Source organism: Coptis chinensis, chromosome 4, assembly GCF_015680905.1.
Source record: "Coptis chinensis isolate HL-2020 chromosome 4, ASM1568090v1, whole genome shotgun sequence".
NCBI classification, from domain to species: Eukaryota; Viridiplantae; Streptophyta; class Magnoliopsida; order Ranunculales; family Ranunculaceae; genus Coptis; species Coptis chinensis.
In genome coordinates this window covers 18,026,370-18,044,108 of record NC_141459.1, presented here as the reverse complement: position 1 = coordinate 18,044,108, position 17,739 = coordinate 18,026,370, and the positions used below count along the sequence as shown (strand labels likewise).

General features: G+C 35.9%; 2 protein-coding genes and 2 long non-coding RNA genes across 5 annotated transcripts; 2 read left to right on the top strand and 2 right to left on the bottom strand.

Annotated features, from left to right (window-relative positions):
- The first annotated feature begins 1,401 nt into the window (after window positions 1-1,401).
- LOC147502309 (uncharacterized) lies at window positions 1,402-3,127 on the top strand. 2 transcript variants are annotated; one of them, XM_086607170.1, is made up of 3 exons: window positions 1,402-1,559; window positions 1,726-1,861; window positions 2,992-3,127. In XM_086607170.1, exons 1-2 carry the CDS (start codon window positions 1,449-1,451, stop codon window positions 1,858-1,860), a joined length of 246 nt encoding a protein of 81 aa, XP_086463296.1. In that variant the 5' UTR covers window positions 1,402-1,448; the 3' UTR covers window position 1,861; window positions 2,992-3,127. The 2 variants fall into 2 exon arrangements, with proteins under 2 accessions (XP_086463296.1, XP_086463295.1); XM_086607169.1 differs by having other exon boundaries at window positions 2,971-3,127.
- A 278-nt stretch (window positions 3,128-3,405) lies between these two features.
- On the bottom strand, window positions 3,406-4,797 carry LOC147502308 (uncharacterized). The gene is made up of 2 exons (XR_015221665.1): window positions 4,143-4,797; window positions 3,406-4,111 (listed from the first exon to the last, which is right to left on the bottom strand). It is a non-coding gene; the product is annotated as an uncharacterized LOC147502308 (long non-coding RNA).
- A 5,696-nt stretch (window positions 4,798-10,493) lies between these two features.
- Window positions 10,494-14,961, top strand: LOC147502307 (sulfate transporter 1.3-like). Its single transcript, XM_086607168.1, has 14 exons — window positions 10,494-10,632; window positions 10,735-11,117; window positions 11,215-11,263; window positions 11,355-11,562; window positions 11,776-11,950; window positions 12,083-12,148; window positions 12,235-12,348; window positions 12,435-12,551; window positions 12,649-12,775; window positions 13,215-13,501; window positions 13,590-13,780; window positions 14,161-14,246; window positions 14,344-14,420; window positions 14,556-14,961. Exons 2-14 carry the CDS (start codon window positions 10,782-10,784, stop codon window positions 14,697-14,699), a joined length of 1,977 nt encoding a protein of 658 aa, XP_086463294.1. The 5' UTR covers window positions 10,494-10,632; window positions 10,735-10,781; the 3' UTR covers window positions 14,700-14,961.
- Window positions 13,052-16,081, bottom strand: LOC147502306 (uncharacterized). Its single transcript, XR_015221663.1, has 3 exons — window positions 15,716-16,081; window positions 14,530-14,668; window positions 13,052-13,851 (listed from the first exon to the last, which is right to left on the bottom strand). It is a non-coding gene; the product is annotated as an uncharacterized LOC147502306 (long non-coding RNA).
- Between the last annotated feature and the right edge of the window lie 1,658 nt (window positions 16,082-17,739).

The following is a 17,739-nucleotide window of genomic DNA, read 5'->3' as shown; positions in this document are numbered from 1 at the left end:
GCTAGCGACGCATGACTAGTTCTAGTAAAAAAAATCTCTTCTTGTCTTTGGCACCTTGGATGAAATCCATGTTCTTTCAAGGGTTCAGTTTCTTTGGTAGCTTTGGGCAAGGCAAGTACCTTCCATAGCCCCAAAAGGCGAAAGAAGAAATACATTGAGAGGAAGTGAGCGAGGGATACAATGTGTTTTCACTTCGAAATCACCTTAGTTCTTGACGCCCGGCTTGGTTACCCGAGAACGAGTCTCGTCGTAGTGCTTTCATCAGGCCCGGCCCGAGCTCAATCCCCCACTGCCCCAGGCTGATCCAATCCATCGATTGCTTTCCTTTATGCTCACTTTATGCTCATGCCCTATCAAGCCACAATGGTGACAAAAAATAGGCAGGTTTTCATATTTAAAATAAATTTTACATACCTTTCCGGTGGACAGCTCTAGGTTAATCTCCTTAGTAAGAGGTTTTCAGATATTAAAGATACCTTTACACCGAGCATACGGACTACTTGATTCCATTCCCCCTCTTACATCAGTGTCGACAACCTTTGCCACGCTGTTGCCAATATCAGTAACATCCTCCTTATTTCTACGCTCCACTGGGAGTCCATGTACTTGAAACTACATGAGAAAGTTCAAAAAATCATACTGATCCGTAGGGGTGTCTCTAACCCATCTGGTGAATGAAATAAGCGAGCCATAAATGTCTTCTTGGGTTTCGGTTACTCCTCTTCCCTATCGACATTTGATTTTCCTTGCTGCAAAGCAAATAGCATCTATTCTTCTAAAGGTATATACAATTGGAAGATGGTATTACTGAGGTGATATATCCACAAGCTGAAATTTTACTTTGCTTACTATGTGCAAATTCTTTATGGGCATCAAATAGACTTATTAATAGGGTAGGGAATCAGGTCGGGTTTGACCCGAATCCGAATAGTTTGGGTTCTGATCGATTTTTATATCCGTTTATTTATTCGAGTCGGGGTTGGGGTCGGGGTTGGGTCTGTTGGATTCGGGTTCGGATTCGGATATATTTTTTGGGTTTTTTTTTAATTTTTAGTATTATCCGATCGGGTTAGTCGGATTCGGTCGGGTTCGGGTCGGATTCGAATATTAAATTTCGGATATAATCGGATTTGGATATTATGAAACTATTCGGATTCGGATTCGGATTCGGATATAGCCATATCCGACCCAAACCCGATCCGAACCCTGCCCTACTTATTAATAATCCCACGATAGGCATCACTAGCGAATGTCATGTGTCGGCATTTTATCAGTCAAGATTTCCCTGGCATCAGTTCTCCCTTTGGCCTTTGCCTACTGAATGTTTCGCGATATATGTTGAGATTTCAAGGATTTGCAATTATCGAGATTTTGAACTAATGAAGAATACAAGCAGTCGAATCGCAAAGCTTGGAAGGAATCACAAAAAAAGAAACAGAGGAAAAGAGATGGGTGCTGAAGAAGAAGTGGAGCAGAAAGGAATTGAACTAGAGCAACAACCAAGGTCCAGCACCCAGCCCATGACCCCAGCTCAATTCCTCTCTTGGAAGCGCAACAAGGTTCTCTGTAATTTCTCATTGTTTTTCTAGGGTTATGTAGTTTCGTCTTTTAAATTAAATTATTTGCTCTTAACTACTTATCAAATTTCGTAATTAATATTGGACTCTTATCTTATATTTTTATTTAGGCATTCGTTATTTGTTATACGTTTGTTTGGTTGGACAGGATGCAGATGCTTCTGCTAGAAAAGCTGAGGAAGCTAGAAAACGTGCAGAAGATATATTATCTGGAACGGTGCCAATGAATGGCCGAGAGCTTTTCTTGCATGACCCTTTAGTGTTCGACAATACTCGTTATTAAGGTATGCATACGAAAAGTAGATATAATGTGTTTTTCGACCCATGTACATTATTCATTTGATGTTTTATTGAGATGTACGTGTTATTCAGTGTTGCATTTTAATGGGAATGGACTATACAAGTTCCTTTGGTACTTTATTGTTATCCTTTTTTATGGATATATTTTTAAGGAAAGCCCTCAGATTTTAATCCTATGCTTTCACTATAAATTCACTGCGTATAGTGAAAGCATAGGATTAAGGACTCCTATAGTTTCATCTGGATCCTTGAGACTTTCTGCCGGTGAATAACACAAGAACAGACCATGACATTCAGCAGGTTGTGTTGTCTCCTACTGCTTATGGAAAGAAAAAAAATTCAAGACTTTTAAAGGACGACCGAACTCGAGTTTCAAGAACTAATTTGTGTAAATCTTTCTCTTAAATTCATTGCGTGTAGCTATTATTCTCAGTTTACGTTGTAACACATTCTTTTGGCTCATGGGTTTGCCTATGTTTTTGGGCTGCAAGACTTGGTATTCACGCTACAGTTTGAAGTTGAGAACTCCAGTACCATTTGTCAAAGTTTGATGGGCTAACAGAGGAGTGCCCTGTGCACAAGTCAATCTAGAATAGAGCTAAGAGTCTGCTGCAAGCGTGACACCAATTGGCTGTTATGATTTTTTGCAATAGGTCTAGATTAGAGAAGGCTGCACCGTTTCCATGAGCAGTCATTGGGAATTCCCCGTATTCTCTAACTTATTATTGTTGACACCACCCATTGCTTCCATAGCGACATCCATCACGCGTAATGCACCTTTCCTTTCCTTTAGAGGTTTTGTATAATCTGGCCGACTCTAGGTTAAACAGGCCAATTACTAAAACAAAAGAGGATTATCTACAACTATTTTCTTGGATCTGTAGTTCTCCAGGATAGATAATTGTGAGGCGACTTCCTCAAATGTAAAATATCTAATAAAATCTCAAGTTCTTTTATTTCTATATATGCTTTTCACTAGAAGTATGTTTCCTAGCTCTCATGTGATTCAGTGCACTGCCATTGTACTCTTTTAATTTTTACAATTACTTTTGATTTCTTTCTCTAATAAAATCAGACCCTTAAGTTTGTACAGTTGCTGTGTGATATTATGCAGGATTGCAGAGGATGTCCATACTGGAAAGCTGAATTGTGAACTTGGTTGAATCCTGTCGTTTTGTTTATATTTTATGCTCCAGAACCATGAATATCTTGTGTGTATATATATATATATATATATATATATATATATATATATATATATATATATATTTTTTTTTTTTTTCATAGTTTTTTCTGCTCAAAAAAGTAAGGGTCCTGTTTTTGACAGACCCCATATTGTGTTGGATAGACCCAAAAAAAAAAGGGGGTCTGCAATTGTGTTGGGCACAACCCCAGGCCTAAAGCACCCCCTACTAGAAAAGCCCAAACCAAATGAACCAAAATTAACCGATTCAGTATTCCTTTTTCTTCTTAGTCACTTTCTTCACCTTTTTTAACTTTTTTTTTTCTCATTTTCATCTCCCTTAGTTCATTTTCATCTCCCTCATTAACATTTGATATCTATTTCTTATTGTGCTATTAATTTTAAACAAGATAATTGATATTTTCAAGTGATCTATTACAGTCTCTTTGCAATGCTTGTTGAGTTAAGATATAAATTGTCACTTAATTGTCTTCCATTTTAGGAGTTTGATTAAGATATGAAAAGAAAATTGAGCTTGTTGACTTAAAGAGTTTTGAGAGAAAAAGAGGGGTGGGGGTGGATATCATTGATACAGTTCGGGATAGGGCTGTCAATGGATCGGTTTGGGTCGGGTTTTGAAAAATTTGAACCCGAACCGATAAGAAAATTGGGAACCCAAAACCAAACGGAACCGATAATATTATGTTTAATCCGAAATCGAACCGAATTGATAAGATATATTGTGAACCGACCCGAATCGAAAACTATAAAATCAATTAAATTTTAAATTAAATTAATTAATTTTAATTACACAATTGATAAATATATATAAAATTAATTATAAATATTACTAAAATGCTATCTTATCGGTTCGGGTTTATATTGGTTCGGTGGATAGCAAACCCAAACCAAACCAATATTTTATCGGTTTGGTTTGGTTTCAGGTCGGTAGAGGGCAAACTAAATTATCAAAATTCAAACTGTTTTTTACTGGTTTGGTTCAGATCGGTCAGGTTTCGAAATCTATTGACAGCCCTAGTTGGGGAGCTGCCTAGCACAAATCACCCTAGTTGGGGAGCTGCCTAGCACAAATCATGTTTTTTAGATGGCAATGACAAATTTGTAATAATTTTTTTTTTGGGAGTCTGCCCAACACATGGAATGACAAATTTGTAATAATTTTTTTTGGGGGTCTGCCCAATACAAAATGGAAAGTGCCGGCAGTGGATACCAAAAATAAAAAATATATGCCAGTTTTACCGTAGTAGCTTCCTGTTTTTTTCTATTTTTTTTCAACTTCTTCTGCTCTCATCGTTGTGGCTACAACTCTAAAAGTATCTTAATGTCATGAATCAAGCTCGCATTTAACTGTAATATGCATTTGACTATACCACAAGAACAATTGAATTAAGTGTATAAAACTTCGTTTCTTGTAGATGGCTGCTGAGACTCGAGTAAGTGTTGATATTGGTTTACTAGAGTTTAACAGAAAGATGTGATCAAAGAAACAAATTGCCTTAGAGATACTAATTATTATAAATTGAAGGTTTTGAAGCAGTTGTGAGAAACCTAACGCCCTGGGAAAACGTAAGACAGATGGCGTTTTGGAAAATTGAACAGAGGGCGGTTGGGCTGGTTAAGACCAATAGTCCGATCACATATCCCAGTTCCACTTCCGAAACATCAATTCAAGGAAGAACAAAGGATACCTCGCCAAATAATCCAAGTCTACTTTCTCGGGAGCATGGACCAAAATATCGCCGATATATCCGATATATCGCCGATATATATCGGTATTTTGGTACACCGACATCGATATTTCCGACATATATCCACCGAATATAGAACTCTTTTTTTTCCGATATATATCGGAATTTCCGATATGAAACTTTATATCGCCGATATAATCGATATTTCCGATATAATCGATATATATCGGTTGACTTTTTGACCATTTTAAAATATAAATCCGATATTTCCAATATATTTCCGATATATATCCGATATTTCCGATATTATATTTCCGATATTTCCGATATTTCCGAAATTTTAAATAGTTTGGACTGGTTACCAAAAAAATGGATATATCCGAAATATCCGATATATCCGATATATATCGGTTTTTGAGTACACCGATATATTCATCGATATCGATATTTTGGGCCTTGCTCGGGAGGAACCTCCTCTAGGCACAAGGTACCATCCTAGATTTCTTGGGTCCCATATTTTATATTTTGGCTTAAGAGATTACTGTTTCAAACTTTAAATTAGTTTCTAACATTGGATTTACAAAGCCCAGTTATGCAAAAGAAATGGCTCTGGCAAAAGAATGAATAGCTAGCTATATGGATAGGGACCAACTACTATGAACCATAGTACAAAATATCCCGATATTTAGAGATATCTATTCAGATTTCAGAGAAACATATATAAATATCACGATATATTCAGAGATATATACGACTGCAAATATTAGTGATATTTGAAGATATTTTGTGATATTTTACGATATTTAGAGATATTTTGTGTATATAACAATTTTATTTAATATTTATCATTATATTTCAAATAAATATAAATAATGTATCATGATATATCAAAAAATATCTAAACAATATCAAATATCTCTAAAGAAAAGAATATATCCACGATACATATCCAGAAATTGAATATTTATAAATACTCATATCCTTATATTTTGTACTATGCTATGAACTACCATACTATCACCAATGACATAACACCGATGAAGATTGAAAACTACACAGCGGCTGATGACCCAAGTAGAATTGGAGCTAACCATCTCGGGCCCAGGGTTCACGTCCTAACTAGAAGCTATCAGGGACCCATTGCGGAAAACTCGTGTTGACTCATTCAAAAGTAAGCTAAAAGTCTTGGACTTGGAGCGCCCCACAAGAAGGAAAATTTTCATTTGCGACTCCAAAGTCTGCTGGCCTGCTGGGTACTTGGCTATATGTGAGTAATGTTTTGTGAGTAAATGAGGAATCTCGCCAAAATGCTTAGGGTCAATTGAATGTTGACTAAACTGTTTTTTTTTTGTGATCGGTTGGTTATGCATTCAACCCCAGTTGTGAGCATTACTACCTACTACTGTTTAGAAGAAAAGCAAGAAAAGAAAGAAAAAAACGTGAAAACTAAACAACAAATGTGGATAGCCAATTAGATGTTTCTAGTTAAACAATTAATCTGACTGATGTTGGCAGGTGTACTTGCTCTTCTTTTTACGTTTGTACTGCTGTACCTACTCGATGATTGATTATGTGGGTTAACAAAATTTTTTAATCAGGGGAGTTTCTGTATGTAGCGCTACACCAGACCAAGCTTTATCAGAGAGTCCGTTTGAGAACCTACTACAGATTTAATTAGTCTGGCTTGTAACTCCTAGTTTTAATGGCATATAACAAACACACCTTTCCGTAATTCCAACTCTTTTCTAGTTCTAATAAAATCTCTACTTATGTGCAAAAAAAACAAAGATGGTTGATTTATTTATATGGAAGCAAAAAAATGATTATAAAAAATTGATGCTCAGTTTAGAGGAGCTCATAGTATACAGTTATACATTCAAGAGATAATAAGTAAATGAAAATTTTAACAGAGTGATAATACACTTATACACTTGTCAGTATAATATATCTTAAGAGTTGTATATCTTAAGAGTTGTATTCACGAAAAGCTATATACATTTTCAGTTCAATTTTGAAGAGTTCTTTTGGGTGCTAATAAGGACTTCGCCGTTTCAATTCTGAAGAGTTCTTTTGCATGTTAAGGACTACCAATCTGACCTACTTAACAAACCTACTATTGATAACCATTGTTTTACATGAAGTGTGTATTTCATTGCAAACCAACATTATCCAAATAGTAAGTTGCAATAATAGATCTAAGAAATAAATTCGTGTAGTAGGGCTGGATTTATATCTATTGTCATGCCATACTACTCAAACATGACTTGTGAAACCTCCCAAAACCTCCATGTCACTATGCTTAAGGGGATCAGATCTTTCTCATTTTTACCACATTCATTGTCTGATGTCACTATGCTTTCTTTAAAAAAACACTTACACTTAAATTTGAGCCAAAAGTAGTTTGAACTTTGAACTAAAACAGAGTATGTTGCAACTTGCAAGAGTATGTTGCAACTTGCAAGTAGACAAGTAGTTAATTAATACATATTCCTATCTTCCTACAATCCTACCTCTGAAAAACTAGTAATACTAGACCGACACATTTATTTGATCTACTATTTGAACCTTGTGATGTGTCAAAAGTCATAAATATTGATTTACATAGAGATAAGCGTCCGTCAGTCCGTGTATATTATAATGCAAACCAACGTTATCCAAATAGTGAGTCGCAATAGTGGGTCTAAAAAATAGATCGGTATAGCACTAAAACTAACAATAATAAACTAAAAAAATGGATCTTAAATCAAATTAGTTGAAGTTCATATAATTAAGAACGCCAGTTCAGTACATGACCATATCCATCATTTTCGAAACATTCCGGCAATGTCTTCCCAAAATAGAACAATATCCATATATTGGCGTGTAAATCAAGGCACAGAGATCAATTTTAAAGGCTGTGACACACTTAAATGGTAGCTCAAATAGCTGGGCGTCCACTTAAATGATAGCACATCAAACTTTCCATCCATCTCAAGGATAATGAAGGGTTGTAAAGAGTCAAGCGCTACAAGTGGGAGCAAAAGTCAGAAAGGAAGTCCCTGAAACGTGCTCCCGTTGAAAACTTTACAGTTAACAGCGACAAGGACCAAACTTCCAATCCTAACAATGCTAGGTCAATGGACGAATGTGGCTGTTATTACGGACTGATTAATTAACCTTAATTAAGGTTATATGGTGTGTTTAGTCTTATGATTAAACCTACAAGATACTTAAATCGTCGCAAGATTAAAAAATTAACGGTGCCAATAGTCCTTTCACTCCTTTGGAGCTGACTTTGTGTGTTTCAAGCCTCTCTTTTCTGATGGAATTATTGATGTTTTGGTTTCGTCATGGCAGAATGCATATTTCTATTAGAGATTATAATACTATAGGTTTAGGATAAGAAAGGGGCTTCCGCGGTTTTGGGGGACCAAAATGAACCAGATTAAGAAAGTAAAGATTTCGTCTGAGCTAAGCACATTCTCGGCTAACCACATTCATATTATGCGTTGTGGTAACGTCAACAGAAAATTAGACCTATGTGGAAATTTATCCATGTGAATTTGTAAGTAATTATTAAAAAGCTAGTACCAAACCACCAACTAGTGCCAAATTTAAGAAACAAATAAAGTCACTGGGATAAACTTTATTTCTACGATCCAAGCTGACTGAAAGGGTACATTATCATATCAAAGACTCAAAACCTGTTTTGATTATCATGTACATCAAGAAAAACGAGTGGTCCACTAGGAACATGTTTTAGCATTTTGAGTATGAGTATCAAGTGAACCACTGGCATTCTCAAAGACTGAAACGAAGTAGACGGTTTCACGCATCTTTGCATGAGTAATAGCTTCTGTGACTTGTGTTCATCACTTCATCTTAAGGATCAGTTAGAGAACTAATTGTGTCCTCACAATCAACATGTGATACATTTTTCGCCACGTTAACCTTCTTTAAGCACCATTCTACAACCAGTCCCAATCCATTAAAGTACTAAAGTTAACAATCTTCAATTTTAAACTTCCAAATTTCTAAGAAGTCAATAATCCAAAACGTCGATACTTTCACGCAATAGTGTCGAAATCTTACGTGCCTTTGATTCGCGCCCAACAGTTAAAAAGTTGAAAACTTCATGGAACTCCACAGACAGTTAATGAAATTTATGTTGGTTAAGATCCGTACAAAGTGTTAGTTAGAACTTTTTAGAAGCTATATGAATTTGCCAACAGAATATCATAAGAAGGATTCAAATTATCATTCATTGAACCTGGGCGAGTAAAAATGAAAAGAGAGAGAAAAAAAATACTGAACCTGGACGAGTTTTAAACTTTTAATACAACGTCTAACTATAGTATTTCGGGAAACACGAGGACCATCGACATAAAAGGAACGCCACAAGAGATCATTAAATTTATTTAACTTTCGTCTTTAACCTTTTTTTTGGTCCTTACTATATTAAGTTATTTTAATTTTTTTTTTGTTTAACTTCTTCCCAAAATCTTTCCTAGGATTCAAAAGTGATTTTTGAGTTAGAAAAGCCTTCTGTAGGTTCCATAGGACTGAGCACATTTGACGGTGTTCATGTAAAGCTTGTGGGCCACATCAAGGACAATGAACAAAGACAGGAGGTGAGTAATTCCCTTTTTGGTTTTTTGTTCTTGCTCATTCTCTTTTACTTACATAGCAGATATACCCAGGTGCATAAAGAAGTAAATTTTCGTTTCAATAGCTAATATTTGGTTGGCAGTCAATTAATCATTATGTTGTTTACCTCAATTTGTAACATTGGCTCTTCGGTTCAATGCAGAGCCAGTGTTGTTCTGACTATTGTTTTTGTATTTCTTTGGGCAAATTCAGAATTGTTAATGACACTTTATTTTTGGTCAAGTTAAAGTATAATTAAGAAATAGATTTGTCTCCTTAGTTATTGTTTTTTATTAGGTTCTTGTGGATTTTTAATATTTATATATCTTAAGTTCTTTACCGATCGTGCTTGAGATATCCATCAAAAAAAAAAAAATTGTGCTTGAGAAAGCAACAGCAAATTTATAATAAAAACTCAAATGTAAAAACTTGAACTTCACTAATAAGTTATTCACTGTGAAAATTACAATTATTGTTTGGCTTCTCTTGTTTGTCATTTTTTATCGAATCAACTGAGAAAGTAATGCGGTGTACGTATTGTTGTTTTGCCAGACAAATTTACAGACTGAAAAACAATGACATCCTTTTTATCAATAAGAATATGCAAGAAAATCTAAACTTTCCTTGAGTTACTCACAACCATTGAATATGGTATTCTGATGGCCTTATGCGGTGAAGAGTAGTCGTCTCGCTTTACCGGAGTTGTTATTTCTAAAGTCGCCACAACCAGTAGAATCACCACCTTTTTAGAAAGAGGGCACTTGATGCTCTTTCTGAACGTTCCATTAAAATCTATTTTAAAAGTAATTTGAAAAGGGAAAAGTAAAAACTGTGGCCCGTGTGGATGTATGTATCAAGTTTTTCCTAGCAATTGCCATAACAACACTTTTAAGTCAACACCTTCCTTGAACTATATTTCTGGGCACACAAGCAGAACAGATGTCACAAAACTTCTTAGAACAATCATTGGATATTGAATAATCGAAGTCAAACTTTTTATTTGTTATGTTTGTTGAATTTGTAGGTACTCTTGTATTTAGCTAGTTAAGTATCTAGGTTCACAATTCATAGCCATGGGCAAGGTGTATTACTTTAGTTGATAAGTTTGACCTGGAAAATGGTCGAATCTATATAAGAAAGAGCTCAGTCGATGTTGGAAGTTAGAACAGACTCTATACTCTTCGAACAGATTCTGCTTCTTCACTCTTCTATAATGAGCTTCTTCGCAAGAATATAGGTTACTATGTCTGTCCTTAGTAGTCGATTTCAATCATCAGTCGTTGTTGTTGTTATTGTCGCTGTTTTCCTGATTTGGACATTGTGTTTTTGTTTCCTACAGGCAAGTATAATATTCTTTGATCATCTCCGCACCTATCACACATTCCAATGGCTCATCCTTCTGGTGAAAACCTTGAAAGGAAAGAGGTCGATATTAGAAGTATGTCATCTTCTCACCGCCATGCAGACCAAGCAGCGTTTATACACAAGGTTGGATTGCCTGCAAAGCAGAATTTGTTTAAGGAATTCAAGAGCCAAGTAAAAGAAACTTTCTTCTCAGACGATCCATTACGTCCTTTCAAGCACCAACCAGGGTCTAGAAAGTTCATTCTTGGACTCCAGACTCTCTTTCCTATTCTCGAGTGGGGGCGAGACTATAACTTAAGTAAATTTAAGGGAGATCTTATAGCAGGCCTCACAATTGCAAGTCTCTGCATTCCTCAGGTAGATAATATAATTCAGAATAGAAAATAGTCAATTGAGATCCATTCCTCCCCATGCCCTAAACTAAAATCTACATATTCTCTACTGTATTAAATAGGACATTGGGTACGCAAAGCTTGCAAATTTGCCTCCACAATACGGTCTATGTGAGTTACTATTCTTGATCAACATCTTACAGCATCGTATTATATACCATAGTCTGACAGAAATTTTGCTTTTGTTGTCTGAGGATTACAGATTCCAGCTTTGTTCCACCGCTCATATATGCTTTCATGGGAAGTTCGAGAGATATCGCCATTGGACCAGTGGCTGTGGTGTCTCTTCTGCTCGGGACTTTGCTTCAGAATGAGATTGATTTTGAAAAATACCCACTAGAGTACCGTCGACTCGCATTTACTGCAACTTTCTTTGCGGGGATCACTGAAGCAGCACTTGGCTTCTTGAGGTAACTTTTCTATTCTGCCCTGTATTGTAGTTTCTCATGCTGTGTATTTTTCCTTTTTTTTTTTTTTTTCATTTCATTACCATTGGTTCTTGTTCTTTATATATTTTCGTCTTATCTGTTGTTTTTGCATTTATTCCTTCGTATAACCATTTTTCTAGTTGATGATGCTCTTTACAATTAAGAATTTATGACAATGAGTTGAATTTGTTTCAGATTAGGGTTCTTAATTGACTTCCTCTCCCATGCTGCGGTTGTTGGGTTTATGGGTGGGGCTGCCATAACGATTGCTCTTCAGCAACTTAAAGGTTTTCTTGGAATAAAAAAGTTTACAAAGAAGACTGACATTATTTCAGTTATGCAGTCAATATTTCATTCAGCACACCACGGGGTAAACAGTCTGCAGCTCTTACAAACTGAGTGCTTTTGTTATTTGTAATACCACATAAATGCCATGACTTTCTGGTTAAGACACAATGCTCTATTCCAAGTTACTGAATTTCAGTCCTCACCACATATGCAGTGGAACTGGCAGACCATACTCATTGGAGCATCATTCTTGTGTTTTCTTCTATTTGCAAAGTTCATAGTAAGGATCCCAACTTATCTGACCTGCATCTACTGTGACACATTGTTGTGCAATCTTTCTCAACTCTAACATACTATGAGGAGCAGGGAAAGAAGAGTAGGAGACTTTTTTGGGTGCCTGCAATTGCACCTTTGATCTCTGTTATCGTATCCACTTTCTTTGTGTATATTACCCGTGCGGATAAACAAGGTGTTGCAATTGTAAGTTTTGCTTTTCTTATTTTTATTTTTTCAAAGTGCTAAGAAATAAAACATGATGGAAACTAACGACACTGTCTATGATGAAGGTGAAACACATAGAAAAAGGTATCAACCCACCATCAGTAAAAGAGATTTACTTCAGCGGTGAATATGCCTTGAAAGGTTTCAGGATTGGTGTTGTGGCTGGTATGATTGCACTAACGGTAAAACACAATTAACACCCATTTTTAATTTTCTGAGGAAAAAAAAAAATGGTTCAAGTGTCCCCAATTCTAAACCAAAATGTTTTATATTTGTTAGGAAGCGGTAGCAATTGGAAGAACATTTGCAGCCAAGAAAGACTATACATTGGATGGCAACAAAGAAATGGTGGCACTAGGAGCAATGAATGTCATTGGTTCAATGACATCCTGTTATGTAGCTACTGGTAAGAACTAAGAATATAATAACAGCAAGCTCCTATACATCCGTATACTCTTGGACAAGAATCTAATATAAATCCCTTTACACATAGAATAGGATTCCTTTCCGTGCTGTTAATGTAAGTCAAATTGACGGGTTAGCATTCACTAGGTGGAAACATGATAGGGAAGTGCCTTAAATTTTAGAAAATACACTCCAGTAAAGATTTGTGATTTCATGCAGATATACCGCAGTCGTTTTAGGTATCTGGAAACAAAACTTAGATACTAATGCTGTTCCAAAAGACAATCTAACTATGATTATGATAATCTGATTGAAAATATTGGCACGAGAAACTTACTAGCAAACACTATGTATGACAAGGATGCATCGTGCATGAATTTTTGAAGTAAACCTAACTGCATAACAATGATGTAGATCATATGGATTGATTTCTCTCTCAGGTTCCTTCTCTCGTTCAGCCGTAAATTACATGGCTGGCTGTCAAACTGCTGTGTCCAACATTGTGATGTCCTGCATTGTAATCTTGACACTGGAACTCATCACACCTCTTTTCAAGTACACCCCAAATGCCATTCTTGCTTCTATCATTATTACTGCCGTAATTGGCCTCATCGACTATGATGCGGTGATTCTCATATGGAAGATCGATAAATTTGATTTTGTTGCTTGTATGGGAGCTTTCTTTGGTGTAATATTTGCTTCTGTTGAGGTTGGCCTTTTAATAGCGGTAAGAAGTTCAACATAAACACCCTTTCAAACATCAGCCGATATTTTCTTGGGGAAAAATATTTTATGTTCGGTGACTTTTTTTCCAGGTCTCGATATCTTTTGCAAAGATCCTACTACAAGTAACAAGGCCTCGGACTGCAGTACTAGGGAAGCTTCCCATGACAACTGTCTATAGGAACATCGAGCAATATCCAGATGCAACTAAGATTCCAGGCATTCTGATTGTGAGAGTTGACTCTGCCATCTACTTTTCCAACTCCAACTATGTCAAGGAGAGGTATAATTGTTCTTTACCAGTTTGTTTCTTGATTCAATTTGATTTCTTTCTTTAAAACTTGTGCATCAAGGCTGTAATTAAAACAGTGGATGGACATAAATGGTTCTTGGAAGAAGAAAAAAACAGAGACGAGATGTATATTGCCTATGACATGGTTTTTTAAATTTTGCCTTGAGAACAACCCCAAGGCTGATAAATAAAAGTTAGATGTGAGAAGTTATAGAAACATCGTAGTAAGGGGTCCAGAAATTTTAAGAAGCTGAAGTTAAAGAAAATTAAACAGATCAGGACCACTCTTGCTCGAAAACAATATTTGTCTTGTTTCAAGGTGTAGCAAGCAATAGCAAACATATATATCTTTTAAAACCATTTCCTTGCAGAATTTTGCGGTGGTTGACTGATGAGGACGAACAACTCAAAGCAAAAGATCTACCAAGAATTGATGTCTTGATCTTAGAGATGTCACGTAAGTATCAGGACTTGGTCTTGTACTCTATGACTCGTTTGTCTGGGTGTACTAAAGAAGTTTAACTAATTCGCATCAATTTGTATACATTGCGCAGCTGTTACCGACATAGACACCAGTGGTATCCATGCATTGGAAGAGCTATATAGGAGCCTCAAAAAGAGAGAAGTTGAGGTAACCAATGCTAAGACCATTCATGTGAAAATAAATAGGCTATGACAATTATACATATAACATATAAGGATATACTAACTAATGTGTTTAGTTGTCGATCGGGGAATACCTTATAAAACCCATGTTGTATTGCAGATTCTCCTAGCCAACCCTGGGCAAGCAGTGATTGACAAGCTACATTCGTCCAAGTTTGCAGACCTAATCGGTGCTGACAAAATCTTCCTCAGAGTTGCAGATGCTGTGTTGACCTGCAGGCCCAAAGTAGTAGATGATGTATGAGAAGTTCAATTTCCTATGCATTCCCTCTTTCAGAAACAAATAACGAGAAGATATTGGTTGATGGAGTTGCATGACAATTTTGTTGAAAAAGGAGAGGAGAATTTGAAATCATTTTTCTGTTTCGTGTTCCCTTGCATGGTCGAAGGAGTTCCACATTTTGAAATTTAAAGAAAGTGTAGAGAAAGGGTAATGGAGATGCTGTTTATCCTGGAACATTATCCATTCAAGTTTATCAATGAAAAATCCACCAATTTAGCTTCAAGTGTAAATTTGCTAAATATCTTGTTGGCTAAGAGTAATTGTTTCATTTTCAATTTTCAGTGTGCTCATCTTTATATTTATGTCGATTTATTTAAGATCTTATTAAGGCTATAATAGCCTTGCAGAATCCGGGAGTCCGTAATCTTTACCCTCTTGCTATGTTATTTTGATGGTAGATTGGCAGTGCGGCCAAGCTCTTATTTGGACGTATAACTAGTATCTAAATGGAAACAGTACAGGGGAATCGAATTCGTACTGTGGAAACTTGGATGCACTAGTCTTTCACCAGCATTACTGTATGGTTGAATTGGTAAAGACCTAGACACCTCAACTAAACCTGCTGAAATTATTTTGGCCCTACTTGGGGATGCAGAGTAAGCTTTCACCAAGCATAGTAATTCAATGTCTAATTAATCCTGGTGTGAAAGCATCACTTCAATATGAAGAACCATCAGAGTATTTCATATGAAAGCCATCCATGGAATCCTAAATGCATAACTCTGCTTCAGATTTAGTTCTTGAACGAAGTAATGTCATGCAAATCCTACCGTATGGCAAATATAGCACTTCACAAACCACTGTAATATTAAGTTTTAGTGTCTTCAATGCGCACAAAGTTTTTTGGCCTGTAAATAATCAAGGTCCATCATAGCACTCTACAAAACTTAGGCGCTCTGAAGATTAACTTGAAGCATGCCACTGAACAAGGAAATAATAATTAAAGGTAGAAAACTTGTTGAGGAAGTTAGAAATACCTTAAGAATGAATCCCAAGCTCCTTCAAACAACTTGTTCGAGCTAAACAGCTATTCGAGCGAGCCATAATCAGATTCCCAGTTGAAAACCACCCAGAGCATACTAAAACTGTAGAAGCTGCCATTTTCCCAGTTCCAACTCCAATGAAACCAAGAACCTTAAATAAGAGAAGAAGCATGTAGCCTTGTTCAAATGGTCGTTGGTCATTTATTTGAGGAATTTTGTGAAGTTGTTGTTGTATTATTAATTTGTTGAGGAAGATTGAGAATTGAAAGTGGATTTGGGATGAGATATAAAAGTATCAAAAAAATATAGGTGAGTCATGAGTGGAAGACAGGATTGAAATGAGGTGCACGCTGTGCTTGCTCATTTCTTGGGTTTTTTAAAGGTGCATACGTACTTTCAAAGTTTCGAGTGCTTTGTGTATTGGCGGGGCCGTTTTTTTGGATTATTAGCTCAGTTAGTTTTTATGTAACGTACACTTCCTTGTGCACTAGTGCTGTAGTGCAGACATGTCACGCACGGGAACTGCCATTCCCTGCACAATCCATGGCCTTAGATTTTTTTTTTTGGGATAATGATTAGATTTAATTAACTGAGGTGTTTGGTGTTTGTGAAATCTGGTTTCAATTATCAAAAAATTAAAATTAAAATATAAATAAAATGAAATAAATTAAAAGTTTGGGTAAAAGTTAGTTAGACTTACCTCCCATTACTAGTTATAATTACTGTTACCCTCCTTTTCAAAAATATTAGTGATACCCTCCAATTTCAAAGATCCACCCTGTTTCTGAGATGATTTTTTTTTTTTTTCAGGATGAAGAAATCTGACCGTTGGATCATTTCAAATTGGGGGGGGGTATCACTAATATTTTTGAAAATGGGAGAGTAACACTAATTACAACTAGTAATAGGGGGGTAAGTCTAACTAACCCTAAAAGTTTTCAAAACTTCTAAGTTTATATGATCAGGATTTTGGCACAAAACACATCCAAATGCCCAAACGTCGCATTAAAATTTGCAGATAACACATACAAACAGACACTACATGGACGCATGGAGTGGCTCTAGCACTTCTGGGATGCAATATGCACGCCAGACATTTCAAATTACTTGGAGGTATAATACTAGTCACATATTAAAACTGGACTTTATTAATATTAAACTATAGCAAAATTACCTAAAAATGCAACGTACTTTGATGTTAAACGGTAACGTCAATTTTGCACTTGATTTAACGGAAATCATACAGGTTGCATCAATTGTAAAAAAAAATGAAAGTTCGTTCATTTTTAAGAATAAATTCAAAGTACGTTGCATTAATTGTAAAAAACAACAAAATACGTTGCATTTTTATGTAATTTTGCCTTAAATTATTTCACCAAATTAAAAACAATGAATTTGGATAAAATCTTTAATCTTGAGAATAATTCCACGTTGTTTCAACAATTAAGCACATGGAATTATTAGCCATTTTGCTTGGCCATGCCGGGATTGTTTTTTTTGGCAGACAAAATATGAATATATTAATATAAATATAAAGTTACATAGATAGGTTTCCACCATAAGAAACAAAAGGAGATCTTTCTACACTCTAGGGAAATCTTAAGTATAACTGATCCGGATTTTCCAATTTTGTAACAAGAGTTGGTCTTTCGTTGCTCCACACAAAATCATCACTGAGGGAGCAATAAGTGGTTCACCCAATCCAATGAGGTCATGCTTTATACTTGAATTATGTCTTCTAAGTAATTATTGTTGAGGTTCTTCTCATTCTCATGAACTTGCTTCCAGAAAAGAACATTCATTTCTTATGTGTTGGAGGTTTCCTTGCCCTTGTGGATAGTGGATAGTGCTCCTGCAACATCCATTGTGGCTTGTATTTTTTCTTAGGTATCGTTTGTCATGGTTCATCACCATCCTCCGATAAATCCTCATCATCGGCAAATTCGCCCACTTAACGCTCCCGGACGTAAAGTTGGTTTTAGATTCAATACATTGGTTCGATCATGCACGATGTGGAG